The sequence below is a fragment of the Marmota marmota genome, unplaced genomic scaffold (genome assembly GCF_001458135.2).
Source record: "Marmota marmota marmota unplaced genomic scaffold, marMar, whole genome shotgun sequence".
Classification (NCBI taxonomy): Eukaryota; Metazoa; Chordata; class Mammalia; order Rodentia; family Sciuridae; genus Marmota; species Marmota marmota.
Window position 1 is genome coordinate 8,878,150 of NW_026000000.1, and position 24,821 is coordinate 8,902,970.

The 24,821-nt window shown below is 41.4% G+C and overlaps 1 protein-coding gene across 5 annotated transcripts in view; it reads left to right on the plus strand.

Annotated features, from left to right (window-relative positions):
• Frmpd2 (FERM and PDZ domain containing 2) overlaps positions 1 to 19,859 on the plus strand; it is a 136,814-nt gene extending 116,955 nt beyond the window's left edge. For 2 of the 5 annotated variants that reach the window (XM_048807521.1, XM_048807522.1), the window contains exons 25-30: positions 593 to 740; positions 2,975 to 3,189; positions 5,419 to 5,517; positions 9,234 to 9,577; positions 16,865 to 17,146; positions 19,678 to 19,859. In XM_048807521.1, the coding sequence (XP_048663478.1) occupies positions 593 to 740; positions 2,975 to 3,189; positions 5,419 to 5,517; positions 9,234 to 9,577; positions 16,865 to 17,146; positions 19,678 to 19,681 (1,092 nt within the window). In that variant the 3' untranslated portion in view covers positions 19,682 to 19,859. The other 3 variants (XM_048807523.1, XM_048807524.1, XM_048807525.1) reach the window with 2 other exon arrangements.
• The last annotated feature ends 4,962 nt before the right edge of the window (positions 19,860 to 24,821 follow it).

The window sequence follows — 24,821 nt, forward strand, 5'->3', positions numbered from 1 at the left end:
GTTCAGTTTGTCTTATAACAATCTACCAGTAGCCATGATGGGGGTGGACCAAAAGGAATGAAGATAGGGTCCAGTAAGCCAAGTTAGTGGGAGCTTGCCGCAGTCTAGCTGGGCATTAGCAGTGGAGAGGGAATGGAAGGGGAGCAGTGGAGACATTGTTTGCACAAGCCTTAAATCCAGATAGGTCTTTGGAGGCAGAAGAGGGAAAGCAGTACCACACTAAGTGTAGCCCCTGCAAGGTTAATGGAGAGATGGCTGCATGTTATGAGAGCCAAGCAAAGGGGAGGAATATTTGAGAAAGGACTAGGAGGGCACAAAGAGGATGAGTAAGTGAAGGAAGATGAGTATGGCACCGAAAATGCTGACAGGGAGGTACATGTGTTATTTTCAGGTGCATGAATCTAATCCGCACTTGGAAATAGGGGTCTGGATACTACAAAGAGGCTAGATTGAAGACTTTGATTTGAGATTCAAATGAAGCAGCTCATTGGGAGTATCCGAAAATTAAAAAAAAAATTTTTTTTTCAGTGGAGGGAGTGCCTCCTGGTTGACATTTGAAGTACAAATTGAGTTTGTCCACCCATCCTTCTAGGTTGTAAGACTGGTGTTAGAGAGAAGAGGCCCCAGGACTGCGCAGCAGTGTCCTTCTGCTAATGACAGGATGGGAGATGAACATGCGGCTGTTTCCTTGGTAACAGCCCTGCCTGGCAGGCCTGTGAGCTGTGTCTCGGTGACAGATGGTAAGAGGAAAGAGAATTGAGTGTTACTATTGTCATGTCATCACGTACTGCTTTTGAATTGTCGAGTCAAAAGGGAAAGATAGGAAGACTTCCTCTGGATTCTGAAAAAAAAAAAAAACCCCGCCAGGAATGCAGATCATGATCATCAGCAGAGCTGATGGGACATGTTTCTAGAAAACAAATGTATTGTTCCAAAATGATTACCAGGCATAATTCTGCTCCCAAGCCTTCCTCAGTTTTCTGATCAGCTGTCTGAATATTAATGTTTAAGTATTTATGGATGAAATTGCAATGGAAGGGTCATGGGTTTTCAAATACATGCATTCCAGCTAAGGCATTTGTAACAGAGTTATCTGAGGACTGATGAGGCAGGTTGGGAGATGAGGGTGTTCAGGAAACTAGCCTTATTAGAAACATCATTTTGAAAAGCAAATCCATGATCAGTATAGAAGGGCATAATTGCCCATCTTCTGATGGATTGCCTCTTTCCATGTCTCTTGTGATTTTTGTTTCCTGCTAGATTGAAAATGTTTATTTTCTTATGATGTCATGATTTAGAGCTTAGCCGTATCCCAGGCCTTGCATAGAGATCTTGGACATACCTGCAGAAGGTGTGAGACAGACTGGATGTAGGTAGTCATAGGGTTGAGTAATGTGGTGGCTGCAGGATGAACACTTATCCTTAAACAAAGTATTTCTTCTTTTCTTATTCTTTCGCACACCTCAATGGGGACCTTTGAAAAACTGTCTACACGCTGAGCCAAGGAGGCTCAAATGGTGATAGTAGAATCTGCTGTGTCACATGTCTCCACTGTATGGCTTCAGCCACTTGTGTTCTTGCCCCAACTGAGGTTTACAAGTTGAGGCTCTGTCCTTTTGTTCATTGATGCCAGCTCAGTTGATGAAGGTTGACAGGAGGAAGCCCAGGGACTTCTTTTGCTGCCATACTCCCTAGATGTCCAGGGTTGTATCTATCTTTGGTGTCCAGGAGTGACTGTTTTGTCATATGGTCAGTCAATTCAACCAAATACAAGTGCAACTAAAACATCCTCAGAGTTGACCATAATTGTCCCCATGACCTAATTACACAAAATTTAGTATTGGGCATACTAAAACACAAGTAGGGTTCCAAAGGAATAATGTTTATTTGATTCAAATACAAATTATATCATTATATTTATTTTGTTAGTTATCTATAATTGCATTGTCCATTCAATGGCACTGTCCAATATGCTAACCACTTGCCATTTTGGCTATTGAGCCACACATGGCATTAGGCTATTAGGCTATTTGGCCTAATCAAATAGATAAAATACATTCTGGGTTTTGAAAACTTAGTTCATAAGAAGAATGCAAAATATCTCATTAATATTTTTTCATATTGATTATATGTTGAAATGATAATATTTTAAATGTGCAGATGGTACCTAACTTTTGATGGCTTCACTTACAATTTTTCAACTTTACGATAGTGCAAAAGCAGCATTCAGTAGAAACTATACCTTCAGCTTTGAAGTTTGACCTTTTCTGGGGTTGGTCATACAAGATATGCAGACGATCATCTCTGGAGATGGTAGGCAGCTGCCGTGCTCAGGAGGGGAAACAATGGATGTTCTGCTGAGTGATGTGCTGTTCAGCTAGGATGAACTGTAGGTTACTTTTGATATTTTCAGTTTATAAGGGGTTTATCAGGATGTAATCCCATCATAAATTGAGGATCATCTGTATTGAGTTGAATAAAATATATGATTAAGATTTTAATTATATCTGTTTCCTTTTACATGTTTTTGGAACCAGGGATTGAACCCAGGGGTGCTTAACCACTGAGCCATATATCCAGACCTTTTTTTTTGTTTTATTTTGAGACAGGGTCTCACTAAATTGCTTAAGGCCTTGCTGAGTTGCTGAGGCTGAACTTGAACTTGCAATCCTCCTGCCTCAGCCTCCTGAGCCACTGAGATTACAGGTGTGCACTGCCACCCCTGCTTACTTTTTTCTTAATGTACCTATTTGAAAGCTTTGAAATGACACTGTGGTTTATATTTGAGCTCATATTACATCTCTATTGGGCAGCACTGGTCTATAATAGGCATAATAGACTCTGTCATGAAAATTAGCATGTGAAATCTTTTAATGCAAGTCAGAAATAATTCATTACCTTGACAATTTGCATTTTGAAGCTTATCAATTGTAACCTACTGAAAGATTTATTTCTATCAATGTTTCAAATGCAGGTCTTAAGTTTGAAGTCAAACTGAAAAAGAATATCAATGGTTTGGGATTCAGTTTTGTGCAGATGGAGAGAGAAAACTGCAGCCACCTCAAGAATGATCTCGTGAGGATCAAGCGGCTATTTCCAGGGCAACCAGCTGAGGAACATGGAGCCATTGCAGTTGGTGACATTATCCTGGCAGTCAATGGAAGGCCCACAGAAGGCCTTGTCTTCCAGGTGCTGGGGCCCTTGAGGACCACAGTTATGTGTACAGGCTGACATCAGCCATCATTCTTTCAGTGCCCCAATGCCACCCCTGTAGGGAGTACTCAGGCTCTTGAAATTCACACCTAGAGCCTGGACTGATCACACAGAAAGCGTTCCCACATTTAATTTTCTGTCTCAGTTTCTAAATCTCTGACCTTAAGGAAGCCTTGCTTCTCATGAGGTTCATCAGTGAAACTGAACATGAAATTCTGGAACCGTGTGTGAGACTGGAGGGACTAGAGTGGGTCCCTTTCTGCTCTCTTCCCCTGAATTTATAGTTTTTGACATATAACACTGATTATCCTGCCTGTGATAAAATGGAATTAGAGAGAGAGAGAGAGAGAGAGAGAGAGAGAGAGAATGAGACAGAAAAGAGGATTTTTCTTAATTCCCATAGCATAAATCTCAATCAAATGTTGTCTAAGTTAATAGGGTCCTGCAAGAAACTGAGAAAATGGAGTCATTTGTGGAGAGTTTAATAATGTGTGGGCAGGTTTTTGGGAAGTTGGGGGAGAGTGTAGCAGACTGGGAACTAGGGCTTGTCATAATGGGGTACATTTCCCACTCTCCCAAGCCCAAAGGGGATGGGGAAGGAGCAATTACCTAAGCCCAGAAACTGCCAGAGTGGGTGAAGAGGACTCACTGGCACAACATTAGCGGAGGGAAGGAACCATCTTGTGGCAACCCCATGGAGAGGAAGTTAAGAACCAACATTGACCTCCCTCTCCTCCCTGTCCCTAGTCTCTGCCTGTGCTCCTTTGGTTGAGTCCAACAGGGAGCCTCATGCAGCCCACACAAATGGGTTCCAGGAGCCCAGAGTAGGAAGGTAGAAAGTGGAGATCAGCTCTGGGAGGGGCCAGGAGGGGTGTGGAGTCTGCAGAACAGTGTGTGCTTAGGTGGGGCGGTCTCACCTTCATTCATCCATCCTCTGACTGAAACCTGTACTCTGAGAGAGACTGAAGACATGGGGGAGAGGAGTTCATATAGTCTCAGAGATCAGGTGGAAATGGGACAGCTCAGGAAACAAAAATGACTACAGAAAATAAAGGGCATATCTGGGCACAGTGGCACAAGTCTTTACTCCCAGGAACTTGGGAGACTGAGGCAGGAGGATTGCAAATTCAAGGCTGGCCTCAGTAGTGCCTCTGGGTTCATTCTCTAGTACAAATAAAATAAAATAAAATAAAGAGTTGTGAGAGTTGAAAGCCCGTGCTGTTTCAACTTCTCCAGGGAAGAAGTGCATCCTGTGGAAGTCCTAGGTGGCTGAAGTGGGAGGCTGTGGAACATCTGGATCATTGGTTCTTAAGCAGAAATGCATTTGTCTCTCAGGGGATATTTGGCCTCGCACAGAGATGTTTATAATTATCACAAGTGACAGGTGGTGCTGGCATCCTGTGAATAGAAACCAGAGATTCTGGCTAAACATCATTCAATATATAGGACATGTGTCTCAGCAAAGAATGACCCACTTGACTCCCCAGTACTGCAAACCCCCTCCCAAATAAAACCCTCCAGAATTATTCAGCCTAAAATGCTAATAGTACTAGGAGACTGACAAATCCTAGCCTCGATAGGAAATAGGGGCTATTAACATCCTTGTGTTATGGGCAGGGTGTAGGTGGCTTAGAGCATAGGTTCAGCATGGTGGGAGCTTAGGATGTGGGTGGAGAGGGGAGAAAGAATACGGAGAATTAGCTGGGGAGAGAGGCAGTGGCAGATGAGAACAGTGTGCTCTGTGTTTGGGACAAGCCAGGGAGGTGGTACAGCAGCAGGAAAACTTGGCCATTTCTGCACTTTGGAAAGACTGCTTGGGCCATTCAGAGGAAGGCAGGTGGGAGACACTGGAGAAGTCAGGAATCAAAGTGGGCCATTGCAGTATCACATGTGAGAGGTTCTCAGGGTCCCAGCAAGCCATGGCAGGAAGCTCAGAGCCAGTGTCATGCTTTGGAAGTCTAGGTAGTGGGGCTAGTCCCAGCCTAGCCTCTGTGCATTGCCCCTGTGGGTCCCACAGCCATTGTCCTTGTCTTCTTGCCCTTTGAGAAGTCAGGCCCACAATGGTGTTCTTCAAACTTCTCTGGAGCCATGAAACAGATCAAGGTTGGGGAAGTGGTAGCCCTCCAGTCATAGTGGGGAATATAGAGGAGAAGCTCCCTAGAGATTCCAGCCCCAAATCTGACTGTGACTCTGGGTTTCTCATAGGAGGTGCTCCATTTACTGCGAGGGGCACCACAGGAAGTCACACTCCTCCTTTGCCGACCCCCTCCAGGTGTGCTGCCTGAGATGGAGCAGGGATGGCAGGTAAGATACTGTGGACTCTACTGTCTTTATCTGGCTCCCAAAGTTACCTGGTCAGAAAGTCTTTTCCCTGTATGGTGGTCCTAAGAAGCACATTGCTACTTGTAGGAAGATTCGCCACCACCTCCTTCCACTGGGGGAAGAAAATAAGTAGCTCACAAGCATCAGTGAGTCTCCTTCCTCCTTCTGCTTCTGCTTCTCACGATGCTGAGGTCTTCTTGTACATGTTTATACATTTAGACTTTGGCCGGGAACCTTCTAAGGACAAGCTTTTTGGTAGACTGATCATCAGAGAATGGAAGAAGAAACAAAGAGAATATACATAAATAAGGAATTAAGTGGAAAATAGGATGTATGCCTGCCCTCCTAAAGTAGGAAAGCATGAGGTTCTCCTAAGGCATGTGTGATCTAGTACAAAGAAAAGAGCCACTGGAATCAGGGAAAGTCAAAATTTTTACCTTGATGCTTATGTTAGAGAAACAGTACCACACACACACATACATCTCTCTCTCTTTCTCTCTCTCTCTCTCTCTCTCTCTCTCTCTCTCTCTCTCTCACACACACACACACACACACACACACACACAAGAAAGAAAGACATTTATTTTAAGGGATTGGAATGTTGGTGGCTGTCCAGCCCCAATTCTACAGGGCCAGCCAAAACAGGCTGGGGCCTCAGGGAAGAGTGCATGTAGAAGTCCAGCTCCAGGAGAGTCTGGAGGCAGAAGTCCCTTTTATCAGGGTAGGGGCAGGAGGTGACCTTTACTCTCAATGCCTTCATCTGATTGGATAAAGCTCCACATTATGGAGGGCAATCTATTTTTACTCAAATTCTACAGATTTAAATGTTAAGCACATCTGAAAAATATCCTCACAGCAATAACTAGACTGGTGTATGATCAAATATCTGGTTTTGTGGGCAAGCTAATGTGAAATTCCCCATTGCTCTGTCCCCTGTGGAGTCCTAGGAAACAAACTCTTAGGCAGGTATTTGAGTGCAGGAGGTTTATGGGTCCTTCCATCTGGGACATCATCTGCGAGGAAGAGGTCAATATGGTGCAGCTGCAAAAATGGGCCTCAGTGATCCCCTTAGATCTATCCTGAATTTCACTCTGCTTTAACCAGAAATGGGATGTGGGCTGATCCAGGGAGGGGGCCTAACTTTGGCTGAGGGAGCTCAGCAGTAGTTCCTGACATTGTATAAAAATCAGTTTTTGGTAGCCTATAAAGATGTTTATAGTGGGAGGGAGGGGAAAAATGGATGGGGAGTAATATTGGCTAAATTACATTATTATATTGTGTGCATATACAAATATGTAAAAACAAATAGCATCAGTACATATGACCATAAGGCACCAATTAAAAATATGGGTAAAAAAGATATTTATAGCATATCAAATGAAGAGGTCTATTAAACAGTAGTTTATGGCACATAAGTATGAGGTCAGGACTGGAAAAACTGAATTTGGAATTGTTAGCATATAGCCATCACAGAATGGCTTAAAGTGGTGGGGACAACATTAGGAAAGTCAAGAAGAGGACTGAGAAGTCAGCACCAGGCCTCAACACTGAAAGGTCTTGTTCAGAAAGATGAGGCAGCAAATGAGAATGAGAAGAAGGCCTGAGAAGTGCTAGGAGAACCACACAAGGGTGCAGTTGACAGCAAACCCCACGTATGTAGAGTAAATAAGTAAGGAACCTTCCAATAAGGAGGAAGGGACCAGAAGTCTTGAGTGCCCATTTGTCATCTGCAGTCACACATCTCACATTAGCGTGGTCAGAAGCTCAGAAGCATATGTGATGTCCATGAGTCATTTCACTAGAAACTGGAATTTAGATGAACTATCTGTAGGTGGAGTGGAGTGGACTTCTACATGCACTCTTCCTAGAGATGGAGGTGGAGAGGGATGAGAGGAAGGAGCGTAGGGGAGTTCTTTGTTTTTGTGGTAGCAAAAAATGGGGTAGAGTCCTTTGACTCTAGGCAGAGTCAAAGGAAAAGTGAGAGCATGGTGGTGGGAAGAGGAGTGACGGTGATAATTAAAGAGCAGCAGATCCTGGACTGGAAGCCTTGAAGAGTGGAAGGACTGCGGGAGAGAGTGTCTGAGGACTGGGAACAGGAAGGAGAGCGAGGGTTAAAAAGATCTTGAAGGTCCCCCCAAAGAATACAAAACAGTGATAACTGTTCTTTCTTTTCATTTTTTTCTCATCTATTTTAATTTTTGGTACATCCATTATAATATGCAAGTCTATCCATGTTACGGTGTTTCTAATTTATAATTAATAAATGTGCACCTCTCATTGTGGGGATATAGACAGTTAGAAGGGCAGGGAATCCTCAGGGGTGGGATGGTAGAGGTGAGGACAGGGCTGTGAGCTCAGCCAGTGTGCTCACTGGGATGTAGATTATGGATTAGAAGTGCTGACCTAATTTTCAGGCAAAGGTGAAGTCACGACTGTCATACAGTTATAAACATGAGCACCTGTTAAAGATTTTCTTTAACTCATTGAAAGAGGAAACTAGGCAGATGTTAAAACTGATTCAACAGAGATTTCAAAGAACAACACATTTATTCTTAGAGTTGTAAAATAGCTGAAAGGCCACAAATGTGGCTAGAATCAAATGACTCAGAAGGTTGTGCTATGCATGGTCTTTTAGAAACACAGACTGTCCTTCTATAGAAGGTTGAGTAGTGGTAACAAGTCATAGCAGGTTTTCAAAGTAAGAACCTAAAAATCCAACAGAGGTACAAGCAATAGAGGTGGATCAAGTCATGTTTGGAGAAGAGGGGTTGAGACCCAAGAAAGAGCCTCATGCTGGAAGGCAGAGAAAACTCTTTTCTTATTGGAAAGTAAGATAAAATGTCACATTTTTTCTTAGTTTTTCTCCAATTTTCATTATGTCTAAATATTGAAAATACTGTAGTATCCCTTCTTCAGAAGAGATATGTTTCAAAACCCCCAAGGGATGCCTAAAACCATGTATAGTGCCAACTCCTGTATATCCCATCCCCCCATATGACCTGCAGCATTACCACATAGTACCAGAGTTAATCTGTCCTTCCATCTTTTATGTCCTGATGCCTTTTTGCATCACTACTCTTGTGCCTTTTGGCCAGTATTAAGTAAAATAAGGGTTATTTGAACAGAAGCACTACAATACCCTAATAGTTGATCTGTGACCAAGATAGCTACTGAGTAACTAATGGGCAGGTAATGTATACAGCATGGATACATAGGACAGAGATGATTCATGGCTTGGGCAGGATGGAGCAGAATAGTTTTGAGATTTCATCATCCTATTGAGAATGGTGTGCACTTTAAAAGTTATGAATTATTTATTTCTAGTATTTTCTATTTGATATTTTTAAACTTTAGCAACTGAAAATGAAGCCATGGATAAAGTGGTGTGTGTGTGTGTGTGTGTTTGTGTGTTTGTAATGAATTTCTCATTACAAAATAATCAGAGCTCACATTTATTGAGAGTTTTCACTGTCCCTACACTAAGGTGCTAGGGATAGGACTGAGTGTGTTGCTGTGGTTCAGGAGGAGTAAGTGGGAAAGCTTAGATCTTGATGGAGGGGTCTAACCCCAAGGTCTATCTTTTAACTGCTCTGACCTACAATCATGAAAAAAAGCCTTTTATTTCTCAAAGAGGCAAGTTTTAGAGTTTGCTCAGTGTGCACCATGGAGCCAGTAATCATTAGCATTTCTTTTAATAGATATCTGCACTCTCAGCAGACAAAGAACTCACCAGGGCAACATGTACTGACTCAGAACACAGTCCCAGCCTGGACCAAGAGGACAGATGGAGGGACAGTGCCTCCCTGGATGCAGGGGAAGGCCTGAATCTCAGGCCAGAGTCTTTTTACAAGGCCACCAGTGAGGCACAAGGAGGCCAAGACAGAGAGAAACTATGGGCTGGGTCCTTGACACGTCCTCTGGAGTCCCATCCTCATTTATGTAAACTTCACCAAGAAATGGAGCCACCAATATTGGCTACTTCATTGGAAAATGATTTGAGGCAAAACTGCTATTCTGTGTGTGATATCAGGAGACTTGGAAGGTAAGACTAATGACATTTACAGACATTTTGTAAATTGCATGTATTTCATTATAATCAAGCAATCAGTAACTAGGCTCAGATGCTTATTGTGTCCAGTATTGTTCTAGACATTTGGAAGGGAAGCAGAAAGAAGAGGAGCATAGTTTTTGTAACCACAGCTTATGAGATTTGGGGGAAGCAACCCACCTAGACCAAGATTGTCCCCAGTATGTCCTGGAGAACACAGAAGGCAGCCTCGGGTTTTCGCAAAACTTTGTCTTATACCATTCATAGCCTTTTAAAGCCTCTAATAGTGGTAAGAAGTTCTTGCAATATAATTCTTTATTATCCACACCACCTTTAAAAAAATCCATCTACATCTTCAGAAACAGAGTAAAATTTTCATGTTAACAGCCATTTTTGTTCCTATCCATCCCTAAGTATTTGTAGTTTACTACTGTTCTCATGAAACACATGTCTTTAGTTAGATAAGTATTTATTATATACCCAAAATTCTAGGGAACTTGCTAGGAGCAGAGAGTGGAGTACAAATGCAAGGGGGCAGTTACTGCTTCTAGGTGTTTGCCAACTCAATGCCTATGCACCCAACAGGCAAATAGCAAAGAGCAGTAGTTTGTGTTTGACACTATATAAATGCATTGAGATTAAATTGCTCTAATTTATGGTCATCCTAGACAAGAGACACGAGTAGATAAATAGGACTAGCTGCTGATATGACGAATAATCAGCCCTTCATATGTGTGGGTTCTGCATTGTGGATTCAACCAACTATAGACTGCAAATATTTGTAAAAATTGCATTTGTACTGAACATACACACATTTTTTTTTTTGGTCATTATTCCTTAAACAGTATGGTAACAACTATTTACGTAACATTTCCACTGAGTTAGGTATTATGAATAATCTAGAGATGATTTAAGTATGTGGAAGGATGTGTAGGCTATACACAGATATCTACTACATTTTGTATAAGGGGCTCCAATATCTGGGGATTTGGGCATCTGATGGGGGGGTGGCGCTCTGAAACCAACCCCCTATGTATATTGAGGCTCCACCGTATGAAGCAGCAATAAGCATACAATTAAGCCTTATGAGAGACATGACAAACAGAGTCCAGGCCCACATTCCCTCAAAGCAACCTGATTCAATCTTTTAAAGAACAGTGTGTCAGCCAAACAAAACCTAACTAGCTTGCAAAGTAGAACAGGGTGGGCAAGCACATTAATCAGTGATACTAGTTTCAATTGTTTGATAATGAACATATAAACCCATGTGTATTTACAGTTCCTTACAATTGCTTTCTAGGCAGTAATTGATATACTTGATAAAATCATAAAAAAGAATAACCTATGGAGATATATCCAAGGACAATCATTAACATGCTCTTGTAGGACATATAAGAATTCTACCTCCTATAGGCATGGGGCTACTATTTTGAATTATTAAAAATCTTATATCCAGATAATTTGGGGTGATAAACCCTGTCATCTGGTTTCTAAAGTAGTTCTGGATTTACATGCAAGCCCAGACATAGAATTACCATGTGCCCTTAATCCAGTATAGTTGATGGTTACTAAAAATGCTATTTTCAAACTAATTACTAGGTATACAGTCAATACTTCATTCACAGTGTCATAGAATATCAGATTGTTCCATATAAAGATGATCTAACCTAAACTCATTTTCCTTGCTAGAATCTGTTCTATAACACTCCACAAGAACGGGACCCAGCTTTTGTTTGAATATCTCCAGGAATGCAGAACTGGTTACCTCTTGAAGTGACCCATTTGAATATCATAGAGTTGTTGATCACAAAGTGCTTCATTTTATCAAGATGAAATCTATTTCTTTATTTCTTCTACTTGAAAATTCTGCCACTCATCTCTTCTTATCCTTTTCTCATTAATTTAATTTTATTTTTTGCAAGAAACATCATATTATTTTGTTTTTCTGATTAAATTTGGCTTTCTGTCCCTGCTTACAAGGGCATACCAGATGTCCAAAATCTGTCATTCTTAGAGGGGGTTGCCTTTTTAGAATCACACAAGAGTCCCGAATGCTTGTCCAGAATGTTCTAGTAGAGCCTCTGCACTCACTTCGTTTCCACCCTTTGCTGATTGCCCTGGCCCATATGGTCCACACAGCCACGGCAGGCGGCCTCAGTGTTGTCAGCACTGCTCCCTCCATAGCCCTCACCTTCTCCTTGCACTTGCCTCTTGGTGATGGTTCTGGCTTTATTTATTTGTTTATTTTCGTTCTCCCCCCACAGGAACCTTTTCTCCTCTCTGAAAGAAAAACTCAAATCATGACAGCTTTTCCTTCAACAGTACATTAGCTCACATTTAATGCACAAATAGCAAGTGACTGCCCCCTACCGGAATGAAAGTGTGGCACAAGCCCAGCAATCACAAGGCAGTTCTTTCAACTCCTGAGAAGGATGGGAATTAAAAATTCCAAAATAAGATTGTGGTTCTTTGTGGATCCACTTAGAAATATCTTCAGTTTTGATGTGGCTGTGCCAGGCCAACTGCCTCTTTGTTTCTGGTATCTATGGGTCAAACTTTCTGCAGTTTACAACAAAAAAGCATAAACTTCTAGATCACATATCTTGGTTTTAGTTTTACTACTTACTAGTGTGCCTGGAGAGGTGACGGCCCTGAGCTGGAGGCGTCCCCGTTATGAACAAAGATCACAACCATTGCACAGGACATGTGCAGATCAAAAGAAATCACACATCATAGTACTTGGCACAGAGTAGGGACTCAGCACAAGTCTATATTCTTTCCCTTTCTAGCTAAAGGACAGGCCTTGTAAATTGAAATTCCCTGCAAAGTACCAGAACTTACCATCTACTGGGTGGCTACTTCTTAACCCCAGATGCCTTCCAGCACCTCAGAAAACTCAGAATGTCACAGAAAAGATTAGATTTCATTTTTCCTTCTTTGTTCTCTTCATTCTCTGTTCAGAGATTTTTATCATGTAGTCATGGATCTTTGTAAGCACAACATCAGAAAGCAGTGCAGTCCATTTTCACAGAGGATTGTAGGGATTCTGTGCCTATTAGGGGCAGGGCTTGGCTGGGGAAGCATTTGCATCTTTTTAAAAAATTGTTCTAATTAGTTATACATGTCAATAGGATGCATTTTGACATATAGTACACAAATGGAGCGCAACTTCTCATTCCTTTGTCTGTACATGGTGCAGAATCACTCTAGTAGTGTAATCAAACATGTATACAGGGTAATCATGTCTGTCTCATTTTACTGTCCTTTCCATCCCCACAGTCCCACCCCTCCCCTCACACATCTGCATATTATTCAGGGTTAGTTTCTAAGGTTTGGACATAAGATGAAAATCACATTAAGTTATTTTGCCCTTGAGTATCACTTTGGAAGATATGATGTTATGTGCTTCCTTAGTGTGGGAGCAGAACACTTCTTTGTTTGAGCCCCAATGCAGTCTGGAGGCTTGCATCTGTGGGCCATACTCTATGTGAACTATGTATCTTCAAATCCTGGGCTATAGGAACTGAGACTGAACCTCGGACATGGAGGATTCCCTTCTCCCACTCAAAGTGTACTTTAGGGCTTACACTCATTGGGTGAGAAGTTAGACACAGCAAAATGTTTGAGGTTCTCTCTTTCTCTCTCTTTCTTCCCTCTCTCACGTAGCACATGTAGTTGAATTGATGTAAGTAAAATGCATGTAAGTTGAGCAAATGCCATTTTGTAAAATGATAAATTTTTATGGCCATTTAAGAAGCAAAAAAGAAAAAAAAAGCTAGGTACAGTGGCATATACCTGTGATCCCAGAAAATTGGAAGGCAGAGGCAGGAGGATAATAAGTTTGAGGCCAACTTTGTCAATTTAGTGAGACTCTGTGTCTAAGTGAATAAAGAGCTGGAGATATAGCTCAGTTGTAGAGCACCCCTGAATTCAGTCCCCAGTATTGCTAAATGAATGAATGAATGAAATGCAAAATAAAGCAGAAGTCCTTGAAATGAACCCAAAGTGACTCTACAATGCCTTCTGTGAGAGGGCACTGCTCTTGGAATAGTAAAGAATAATTAGCAGGCTCAAGGAGCTGCCAGGCCAGCTGTGACAAGAGTAGCTTTTGGGGGATGAATCAGCCAATGAACAGAGCAGGGCTATCACGCCTACACTTCAATGAGAGTGTGGTTGAGGGGAGTGAGTGAGGCACAAGCCCCGCTAGGAGCAGCAGTAGCCTAACAGAGCGGAGCCCATAGCAGGCTCTCAGCACTTACAAGACCCCCTCCCACCAAGACATACCTCTCTGACAACTCCAAAATATTGATCTCCGTCTCAAATTTATCATTTGAACTTCAAATACAGCACTCCATTAGACCTCTCTACTTGATGTCTTAGAGACATTGCAAACCTGACTTGCCAAATGCTAAAGGAGCGAAGACCCAGAGCTCCCATAAGCATCACTAGGGCTAACAGGACATGCGAATCAGACCCAATACTGGAAAGCTAGAGAAAAAGCTAGAGAAAAGGCTGAAGTTTACATGAAGAGATACAAAATTTAACTTTTTGTAAGATTAACCACAAGTAAATAGAACAATTATATTGTAATAGCTTCTTATTTCAAATCTGAAATGCTATCTTCTAATTTGTCTTCCTCAAAGATGGAGATGATTTTGGTAATCCAGATCTTTGAAGAACATCATCTGCTATGGAAACTGGACTTGGTGTCTTATCTCTGCAAATAACCTATCATGATCTGAATCTCCAGAATAATTTAACTGACCTCAGAACTAAATTAGGGTTCCTATTAATAGAAATAGCTGCTAAAGAGCTGCAGGATTTTGGTGGGATCCTGTCTGCTTACATGGAAGAGAGATGGTTGGGCAGAGGGAGCCCAGGGTGGATCTCCAGATCTTCTTTTAGGTACCATGTATCTATCAAAGACTCCTTTTGGATAGCTTGGTAGACAGGAACAAAGGTAGGAGCATTCAAGTTCACTAAATATACCTGGGGGTGAGCAGAGAACTCTGAACACATTGACCCCTTCCGTTGCTTCATGGGAGCCCTGCTACATTCTCCCTGGAGGTCTTAAACTGGCTTCAGGTCCCAGTGAAGAACTCTGACCCTGTACCTGGTCTGTCCACCTGCCAAAACACCTGGCCTTGCTCTACTGTCTTTATCAAATTCCTCAGATCTCCAAGTCTTGCCCTTTCTAAGCAATAGGCTCCACCTTGGAGCACACACAGGCCTTTTTGTGCCTCTTCTTTCCTTGTTCACCCTTTCCCATGCCCATGGTGGAGTTCAAGGTCAGATCTGCAAGAGTAGCTTGAGTGTGTGCAGAAGAGTGGAAGCAACGGCTGTAGTTCTTCATAACTTATAGCAGAATGAGGACGAGGATCTCTCCATGGGGACCACCAAGACCTACCTGGAAAGGTTGATATCCTTCTAGGTCTATGTCTAGGCAGGATCAGAAGCTGGAGCCTCAAATCAAAGCTAGACTCCTTATCAGAAGAGATAGAGCAAGAAAGGTGGTAAAGGTGTGGTATGGACTTTCAGAAGGCTCTAATGGCTGGTGGGCAGCAGCTTCGTGCCCCCTCAGGGTGGGGAGTTTGGCCTGGGCCAGCATGGGCAGCAGTCTAATTTTCCTGGATGTTCTTATGTTTATATGTGATTCAGACTACTATTTTTAAGTTTTGAAAACATTTTTTTTCCTCCACACATTCAGCAACTTTTACTTTTCTTCCTCATCCCACCCTCCAGCATTTGTTTTTCCCAGCCAGGCATACTCCTGTAATCCCAGCAACTAGAGAGGCTGAGGCAGGAGGATCCCAGGTTTGAGGCCAGCCTTAGCAACTTAGGGGAGACCCTCTCTCAAAAATAAAGAGGATTGGGGATGTAGTTCATTGGTAAAGTGGCCCAGGGGTTTAATCCCTAGTACCAAAACCAAAAAGAAAATGAAAGCTTTTGGTCCCCTTGAAAGTGAATGTTTCTCTTTAGTCCGTGCAAAATACAGTTTCTTTTCTATATACACAAGTGTGCTTGCATTTACATGGAATTCACTGCCGCATATACCCTGTAGCTTCTATGAGCAGAAATGATGTCCTTTTCACAGCAAAATCAGGTTGTGACCGACGCTTTCTGGGTGTTCGGGGTTTGTAGCCATTGGTAAGTGCTACAGCTGATTTTAAGAGAGTCAGTGTGGGAAACGAGAAGGGAGGGAAGGGACACATAACAAAGCCAACCTATTGAGGAAGGAGGCTGAGAAAAGAGGATTTGTGTACTTGGTGAAACAAACTAACAAACAAATTAAATCTCTATGCTTTTCTCTTAGATTTTCCTTCTCATCCTCTCTAACCAGACTTGCAACAGATATTTTCTGAGCACCTTCTCTGCATGTCTGCAGTGCTATGCAAAGTTCCCTGCTGTCTGCCTGGACTGTTCTTTCTAATCAAGGCATGTGTGGCAATATTGGGGTAGTCCCTGGAAGGCTCATTCTTTCACCGTTGAGTCTGCAACATCAGATAATAGGTTTTACTGTTCTTCTGCTTCCTATGTCCTTCCAAGGCAGGGAGTAAATGTCACTCCAGCTGGCTGCCTCTCGAAATAGGCACTTTTATTCAGCAGTCAGAAAAGGACCTTATATATGCAGAAAGTGCTTTGAAGGTCCCCTGCTTGAGTCACTCCCAGTCTCCTTTGTTAGCTTTTCCAAGTAATCCCTCTGCTGAAATCATAATCATCATAATAGTTGTAATAATAGCATCTTTCACTGACTGAAAACTCACCCTGTGCCAGGATCCATGGAAGATATATATCAGAATTATTTAATTTAAACATCCTAACAATCCTATAAATTTGTTGACTTTCCAGTTTTTGCAATGAGAATATTAAAGTTCCAGAGAAATTAATAAACTCTGTTTATCGTGTGAAAAGTTGATCCTAGAACTGAGTCATAGTGCTGCTCTCAATGCTCTGCCCTCTGTCAAGTCCCGTGTGGCCTCTGGGGCTTGGTAAGCTGTCCCCTGCTCATGAAACACTCAGCTGCTTCTGCCATTGCACTTACTGTTCAGACTGTATCATTTGTTTGCTGCTCTTTGGTCTTAAACTGATGCTACTCCAGCACAGGTGCCATGCCTCATTCTGTGATTGCTTTCTGATGCCCGGAGCAGTTTCTCGCAGGAGCTGTTTGAAGTCTAGCTGGGTCTCATGTGTCATATCATGGTGCGCTTCCTGCAAGGCAAGAGGAAGCAGGGTGAGGAATTTCTGACTGAGACTGGAAGGACACCCATTTCTGTTTTCTAGTCCTGAACTGAATAGGGATGATGAGGAATGTGACGTACATTATCCACCTGAAAGCCCTTCCCCCACCTCGGAGGATGAAGAGTACCTGACGATCAACTCTGTATTCGAAGATGAGCTGCCCTGTGCAGACTGTCTGGAGGCAGATTCAGGGACCATTCCTTTGCCACAGTTCTGTTCTTGGGGCCCTCTCCCAGAGTCTTTGCTTCTGGAAGGGTCCCATGAGAGTGACAGTGAATGGGAAGACCTGGAAGAGCCTGTGGATACAGATGATGGTGGCCTCAGGTGGGTATCAAGCTCTCTCTGGGTGGGATGAGGCTGAACTCTTCCCCTGGGGCTCAGTATTTTCAATCCACTTGGGCCAGGATAATGGACCATGGCATGACTAAGTTCCTCCGTCATCCACTGGGGGGTTCTCTTGGCAGCTGTTTTCATTGAGTGTTTCCTACAGTCCTTGTTCCATGACAAATACCTACCAGACAGGGACTGCCATCACCTTCATTTTACCCAGGACATTTGGGGCTTCTCCAGGGTCAAATGGTGAGTAAATGACAGAGTCAGGCCTGGTCTCCCCTCTAAGGCTATGGGTTGAGAGCCTTCTGTGCTGCCTCCAGCATATCACTTGGGCCTCTCCCTTTCTGGGGGCTATATGTCAAGGGCCAATTCCTATCTTGTCTCCTCCTGCCTGCCTCTGGCCTAGATGTATTTCAGAAAACAGTCTTGTTGTCACATAATGGGGCTCTTCTTGTTGAGCTGCTGTGACTGGTTATAGGTTAAAATCAAAAAAGTTTATTAATGCAAGGATCCCCTAGGAGCTGGGACAGGGTCACCAAGCTGGGGTAGGAGCATATGATGAAAAAGAGGCAGGAATAAGTGTAACACAAACCATCAGACTGGGTGGAGAGGAGGTTACATTTTTGACAGGTGGATAAACATCCCAACATTCTGATAAAGTGTATATAATGTGTGCAGTTCCAGTGTAAAAAGATGCTGAATATTCAAGAGACTTTCACATAAACCTGTTTCTAAGGCATATTGAAATTGACCAAGGCATTAGTTTCTAAAGATTCTGGTATAACTGAAACACACTCATTTTCTTTCATCCCATTGTGTCCCAGCCACATTTCCCTCCCTGGCTATATAAAAGGAAGTTGGGCCACCACAAGTGATTGAACTGGATTCTCAGAGGAGAGTGGCAGGCAAGCTGATAAGGGTGGATATTTGAAATTCAAATATGATGATAGAAGTGCTGGTTCTTATCTGAAATAGGAAGCAACACATTAATAGAGGGGATGATGCTGAGGCTTTGAAGGCAGTGCATGGGCATTTGTGGGAAGTTGGAAACCTTATCAGGGTAGGAAGGCATATTATGGATTCACAAAAGTGTGGAGCAAGCAGGGAGCAGCTTATATGTGGAAAGCAATCTTCCTGGAGGGGCTCTTTGAAGTTTGGGAGCTAAAGGAAGGAGGCTGAGCAATCTTTGGGCCCCACAGTGAAGCAACTAAAGACCACAAATGTCAGTGCTTATGAAAGGTCCTACCAAGATCTGCAACACCAGGCAGCAGAGAGCAGAGCAATGAGGAGAGGACATTGAGGAATGGGTTCAGGTTCGCACTATTAGATCCTGTAGCAAATGATTTTTAAACTAATATGCAGCTGACCACCAAATGGAGATAACCAAACCACTTCATTCTGTTATTGTGGGTTAGGTGACAATGCATGCCACTTGTTTAGTGTAATACTCAGGAAGTATTAGCTATTTTTATCATAAATGTAAAGGGGAAACTATTTCAGTGAGATTATGTAACCCTTTGAATGCATCCAATTCTGTTGCTTTTTTCCACGGAGACAAAGGAATTAGGCATGCAGACTTGTGCCCTAACATGAGGTGTGGGATAGGTGTGTGTGTGGGGGGAAGTACCCATCTAGGAAGTATCCATCTAGGGCAAGTGTGTCAGGATCTAGGTGGACTGACTAGTCCTCAGCTGTGAAAGGTGGATTGGGATGTAGTTAGGATGAGTACTGTCATAATCTCTTATCCTGCACAAAAACAGAGAGCAATTTTCACCCTCACACCCTGCCATGCTAATAGAGGGTAGTGTGCAGGCATTGAATGCTCAAAGCATGAGCTCTAGGCCTGGGCTTCAAGGAGTGGCCTGTTTGCTTCAGGAGAAATGTGTTTTGATATCTATCTGTATCCTTTCATCAAGATTTCAGCATTCAGAGCTCCCGTCCCCATCTAAACTTCTGAATATTCTTTGTATTTCCTAAGTGGTCTCTAACCCCCCAAACTTTAAGGCTATATACACTTGTTTGTCCTGGAAGTGAGGAGACATCTTGGACAATGTAGAGAGGACTTTTCTTATGGATGGAGTGGTGTATCCTTTAAACCTGTATCTGAAATTATTTTGTTTGATCCTTTTAGACATTTAGACAATAATAATAGAAAACTAGTGTGATAATGTAATTTTCCCATCAATTTTGAATGGCATTTTTATTTCTCTTTTATAATGGACTTAGAACACTTATTTAATTTGTCTAGGATCATATAGCAAGGAGAGATGAATTCACACTGGTGTATTTTAAAATTTCCTCTAGAATATGTGTTTCCATGTGAATTTATATAATATTTATGTCTCTCCACCAAGTGGCACAAAGGTTACTTTTTTTCTTACAAAGTATTTCTCTTTTGTGAGGCTAAAAACAACAATAACAAAAAAACCCCAAATAAATCCAAATGCCCTAACCAATCAGATTTCAGGAAGGCCGCTGGCCAAATAATGGAGCCACCCATTAAAAGCTGCTTGTCATTTTAGGTGAATATAGAGAATGATACAGTCTCCTGAGGCAGAAACTGAGGTCTGCGAGGACATCCTTTGACAGAAGAGCCCACAGATGATGGTGGTCCACAAAACATACCTACAGGCTCTGCCACTAGGGAAGAAGCCTGTGGTTCCTGGTCCCTGAGAGGACAACTGAGGGTGGAGCACCTGGCCCAGTTGTTTTTTTTTTTTTTTTTTTTTTAACAGAGTACAGATTTATTGAAGAAGAAGATAGCACTCTGTTATGTAGACTGGAGGGGGGTTGGGGGGGAAGCAGGCTCAAGGACCCAATGTCTGAAAATTAGGGTCTTATATCCTGAACTGTGGGGTGTTCTCTTCTCTATATGTACCTGATTGAGGACCTTACCCCATTTTCTTCCATTGGATATCTTATGATACCTGATTAGAGTATTTTCCAATTTTCCCCCATTGGTTTCTTTAGAAAACCTAATTAGAATACTGCCCACTTTACTTCCATTGGTCATTTTAAAATTTAAACCTGTGGTGGGAGTTGTCAAGTTGTTAAGAGCTCACTTTTAAAACATCATGCCTATCATTTCCAAGACTCATTTTGAACGATTCTTAGCTCTAGGATTTACATCAATCAAAGCTTTGTATGCATGAGGATGGGGTGGCTTCTTCTCATGAAAGGAGTTGGGAATAAACCTTTTTCATCAAGATTTCAGGGTGCAGTGGTGCACACCTGTAATCACAGTTACTGTGGGTGGGGATGCTAAGGCAGGAGGATCCCAAGTTCAAAGCCAACCTGGGCAGCTTAGCAAGACTCTGTATCAAAATAAAAGACTGGTTGTAGCTTAGTGGTAACATGCTTGTTTAGTGTATGTGAAGCCCTGCAATCCCCAGTAATTAACTGAGGCTCAGTCCCCAGTATTTGAAAAAAAAAAAAAGTAAGGTAGGGCAAAGTCTTTGCACACTTTCTAGGACAAATACAAACTTCTAGTTTAAATTTTTTAGTTTCCTATTGGTCAAAGGAGTTTCTATTGTTATCAAAGTACCACCAGTTTGCTGAAAGGAATCTGCTAAGAAGCTTGATTCAAAGGCCATGGGGGAAATGTGTTTTGATATCTATCTGTATCCTTCCTATACAACTTCATAGTTATATACTCTCTTACAGAGACTTTTCCTTTTGTACTTAAACACAATTCTAATGATTATATGGAAGAAAAATAAGATAGGAACATCTAATAATAAAAAAAGAGTGAAGTATTAGATCTAGCATTGCTAGGTGTTAAAACATTAACTGTAGTATTAACAAATGCACAAAAGAAATATATATGGCAGATCACAGTGCAAGCTACAGAACATACTTGAGGATATACCCAGATCATACAATGGGGAAAGATGAGGCCTAGTGAAGGTCTAATGTGGAGAAAAGGGGAACAGCCTCATAGGTACAACTGGAAGAGGGAGAGATACAGAGGGAGAGATACAAAGCAACAACAACAAACAAAAAGCAAATATGAAGGTTTTAAAAAGGCTGTGCTCTAAAATCTAATTTATGTATTCTTCTAATTTGTACATCCTTGTGTGCTTTTGTTTTTATTCTTTCTGTTCTCTTCATGATTGAGAAGATTTATAGATCATGACTTGTTCTTCTTTTAATAAAAAAAGTAGTTTTCCAACCTTATTTCAGATTTTCTCATAGCCTTATGCACTGATACACAGTTCTGTAGCCTTCTATGTTAGTATATTTGTCAAGTATGCAAAGAAGTGAATAACAGGATTTGCAATTTTGGTACCACTTGCATTCTGCTGAACTCTGGTCATTTATTTCCTCTTTGGACAAGAAATGAGTGGATATAGAATCAAATGAATCTAGACCTTCTCCTTACAGAAAAGGACTCCCTGGGACCCACAGACCCATTTTGAGTTGTGTCTCATAAAGAACATGTTAATTTGCTTTAGGCGGACTTGATTGTAGCCTCCACTTGCTTTCTTCCAGGGTAAAAGTCAGAATGAACTGTGCTATCTTAGGGCACTTGGCTTGTTGCCTATACACTACTTCCACTTTTGGCCCCTACACTGAACATTATCAAACTTGACTATGTTTGAGAATCAACTATAGATGGTGCTGAAATATAGATGCACTGGCCTCATTCCTAGACTGGGATGAAACAGCCCAACTGGGATGAAACACAAAAATCTGTACCTTTCCCAAGCTCAACATATTTGTGTGAACAGATTTAGAGACCACTGATGCAGAATCTTCAAGACTTCTCTTGGCCCTTCCATTCTCCCTCCCAACCATAAATATTGATTAAACTTCTATTATATACCAGCACACCATTGGTATGAGGCTGCTGAAACTATATATATTGAGAACTAAATTGTAATGCAATAGTGGGCTAATCAAAACTAAAAGCAATAATAATGTCAATTTTCCCTAAACTAATTTGTCAGTCTCAAGCAATTCCTATAACAATCCCAGTAAGTTATTTTGTAGTCATAGACAACTTTATTCTGAAATTCATAAATTCTATTTTATTTTTAAAATATAATTTGCATTACATAAAGAAAAATATGTTCTGAAATTTATACAAAAAGGTAGAAGCCTTAAAACAGCTATAGGAGTCTTGAAAAAGTAGGAAAAAAAAGTAGGAGGAGCTAGGTGGGGGTGGTGCTTGCCTTTTATCCAGCTTCTAGGGAGGTTGAGATAGGAGGATCCGGATTTCAAGGCCAGTCTGGGCAGCCTGGCAAAGCCCATCCTCCACAAAAAAGTGGGAGGATGACTACACCCAAAATAAAGGCTTACTATATAGCTACAGTAATCAATACAGTATAGTTTTGGCAGGGGAAGAGATACATAGAGCAAGATAGAATGGAGAACCCAGGAATAGATCCATACAAATATGCCCAACTGATTTTTGACAAAAGAAGAATTTTGGAAGAATTTCAATGGAGAAAAAAACAGTTTTTAAATAAATGGTGTTAGAATAACTGGACATCCATAGATTAAAAATAATAATAAAAAGAACATTGCTTTAAATCATGTCTTATGCAAAAATTAAATTGAAATTAATCTTGGGCTTAAATGTTAATATAAAATATAAAAACAATACTTTCAGAAAAAATAAAATATATGAGATTGAAGTGTAGTCAAAGAGTTTTTAAACTTGACACCAAAAGCATATTCCACAAAAGAAAAAAACTGGACAAATTATTAGTCTTTTGCTCTGTAAAAGTCTATTATACAATGAAAGATAAGTTACAAATTCAAAGAAAGTATCTGTAAACCACACATCCCAAAATGGACTAGTGTCTAGAATATATAAAGAAATCTATAAACTCAACAATAATTTAAAAAAGAAAACAAACAAAAACTATTAGAAAAAAGGCAAAAGACAGTAGTAGACCTTTTATTACAGATAATATACAGATGGCAAATAAACACATGAAACGATGTGGGGAAATGCAAACTGAAACCACAATAATGTATCTTTACACATGGATAAGAATGATAAAATAAAGTAATAGGAACAACATCAAAAGGTGTGGAGAAAGAGGATTGCTCAGATACTGCTAGTAGGAATGTAAAATAGTATATCCAATCTGGAAAACAGTTTGGTAGTGTCTTATAAAGCTAAATATGCAATTACCTTAAGACCGAGAAATTGCACATTGGCTGTTTATACTGGAGAAATTAAAAATTCATAGTAAAGTTATTTGTAGTAGTCCCAAACCACTAACAACCCAAGTGAATGGTTAAACAAATAATCTATATTAAAAGAAATGAAATATTGACATACACAATGACTTGGAAAGAATAACAAGGAATTAAGCTGAGTAAGCAAAAACAAGGTAATATAAGTCTGATTCCATTTATATAACATTCTTAAAATGACAAAATTGCAGAAGCAGAGAACAGATTAGTGGTTACTAAAAACCAAGGAGGGTATGGGGTAGAGTGGGCAGAAAGGAGAGGAGGAAAATGATTATCAAAGGGCAAGAGGAAGGTGATAGTAATGATCTGTGTGTTGACTGTGATTGTGTACTAGATACATGAATCTGCTCATGTGATAAAACTGTATAGAATTTAACGTATACACATACTCCTTTTATTGAACTAGGAATTGAACCCAGAGGCACTTAACCACTGAACTACTTCCCCAGCCTTTTTTATTTTTTATTTTGAGATGGGGTCTTGCTAGTTGCTTAGGGCCTTGTTAAATTGCTGAGAATGGCCTCAAACTTACCATCCCCTGAATTACTGGGATTATAGGCATGCACCCACCATTAGTCTATACACACACTCTTGAGCACAAGTAAAACTGAGAAAATTTGAATAAGATGAATGAATTGTATTTATGTCAGTATCTTGGTTGTGATACCAAATTTTGCATGATGCCATAACTGGGGCAAAGTACATAAAGGTACAGGGAATCATCTAAATTATTTCTTCTAACTGCATGTGAATGTACAATTATTTCAATACAAAAATGTTCACTTAAAAAAAGAAGTCTTGAGAAAGTGCGAATCCGACGCAGAGGCGGAAACCCGCAGCACAGGAGAAAAGGAAACAGGAGTTGGAAATGGTACTTCTTCTTGTGTTCGCTTACCGTTCTCCGGCTTTAGAGTGCAAAAAGTGCTGAGGGAATCTGCGCGGGACAAAATCATTTTCCTACACGGGAAGGGACTGGCTGGGGCGCTGAGAGGTACCATCCCTGATCTACAGGACTGCAGAGTATCCCTGCGGAGACATACCCTGCTGGCTCTAATACTGTGCTCAATGACTAGCAGGGGTTCAGGTGAATGAGGACTCTGGGGATGGGAATGGAGAGGATGCTGTTGTGATCCTGGAGAAGACACCGTTTCAGGTAGAACAGGTGGCCCAGCTCCTGAAAGGCACCCCTGAGCTCCAGTTGTAATTTTCCAATGATATCTACAGCACCTATCACCTGTTCCCTCCAAGGCAACTGAGTGCCATCTAAGTGCAAAAATCCCTTTGTTAAATAATATTTAGAGGGAGAAAGAAGATGGCGGCGAGGGGAGTGCATTACCCCCGTGTGCTGCTTCACTGTGTGGGAGTATGACAAGTCAGGACGGCTAAAGGATATCTTGTTAGGAATTTCCAGCAATAGTGGGGTGCTCCGGAACCTGGAGGAAGGATTTCCATCGCA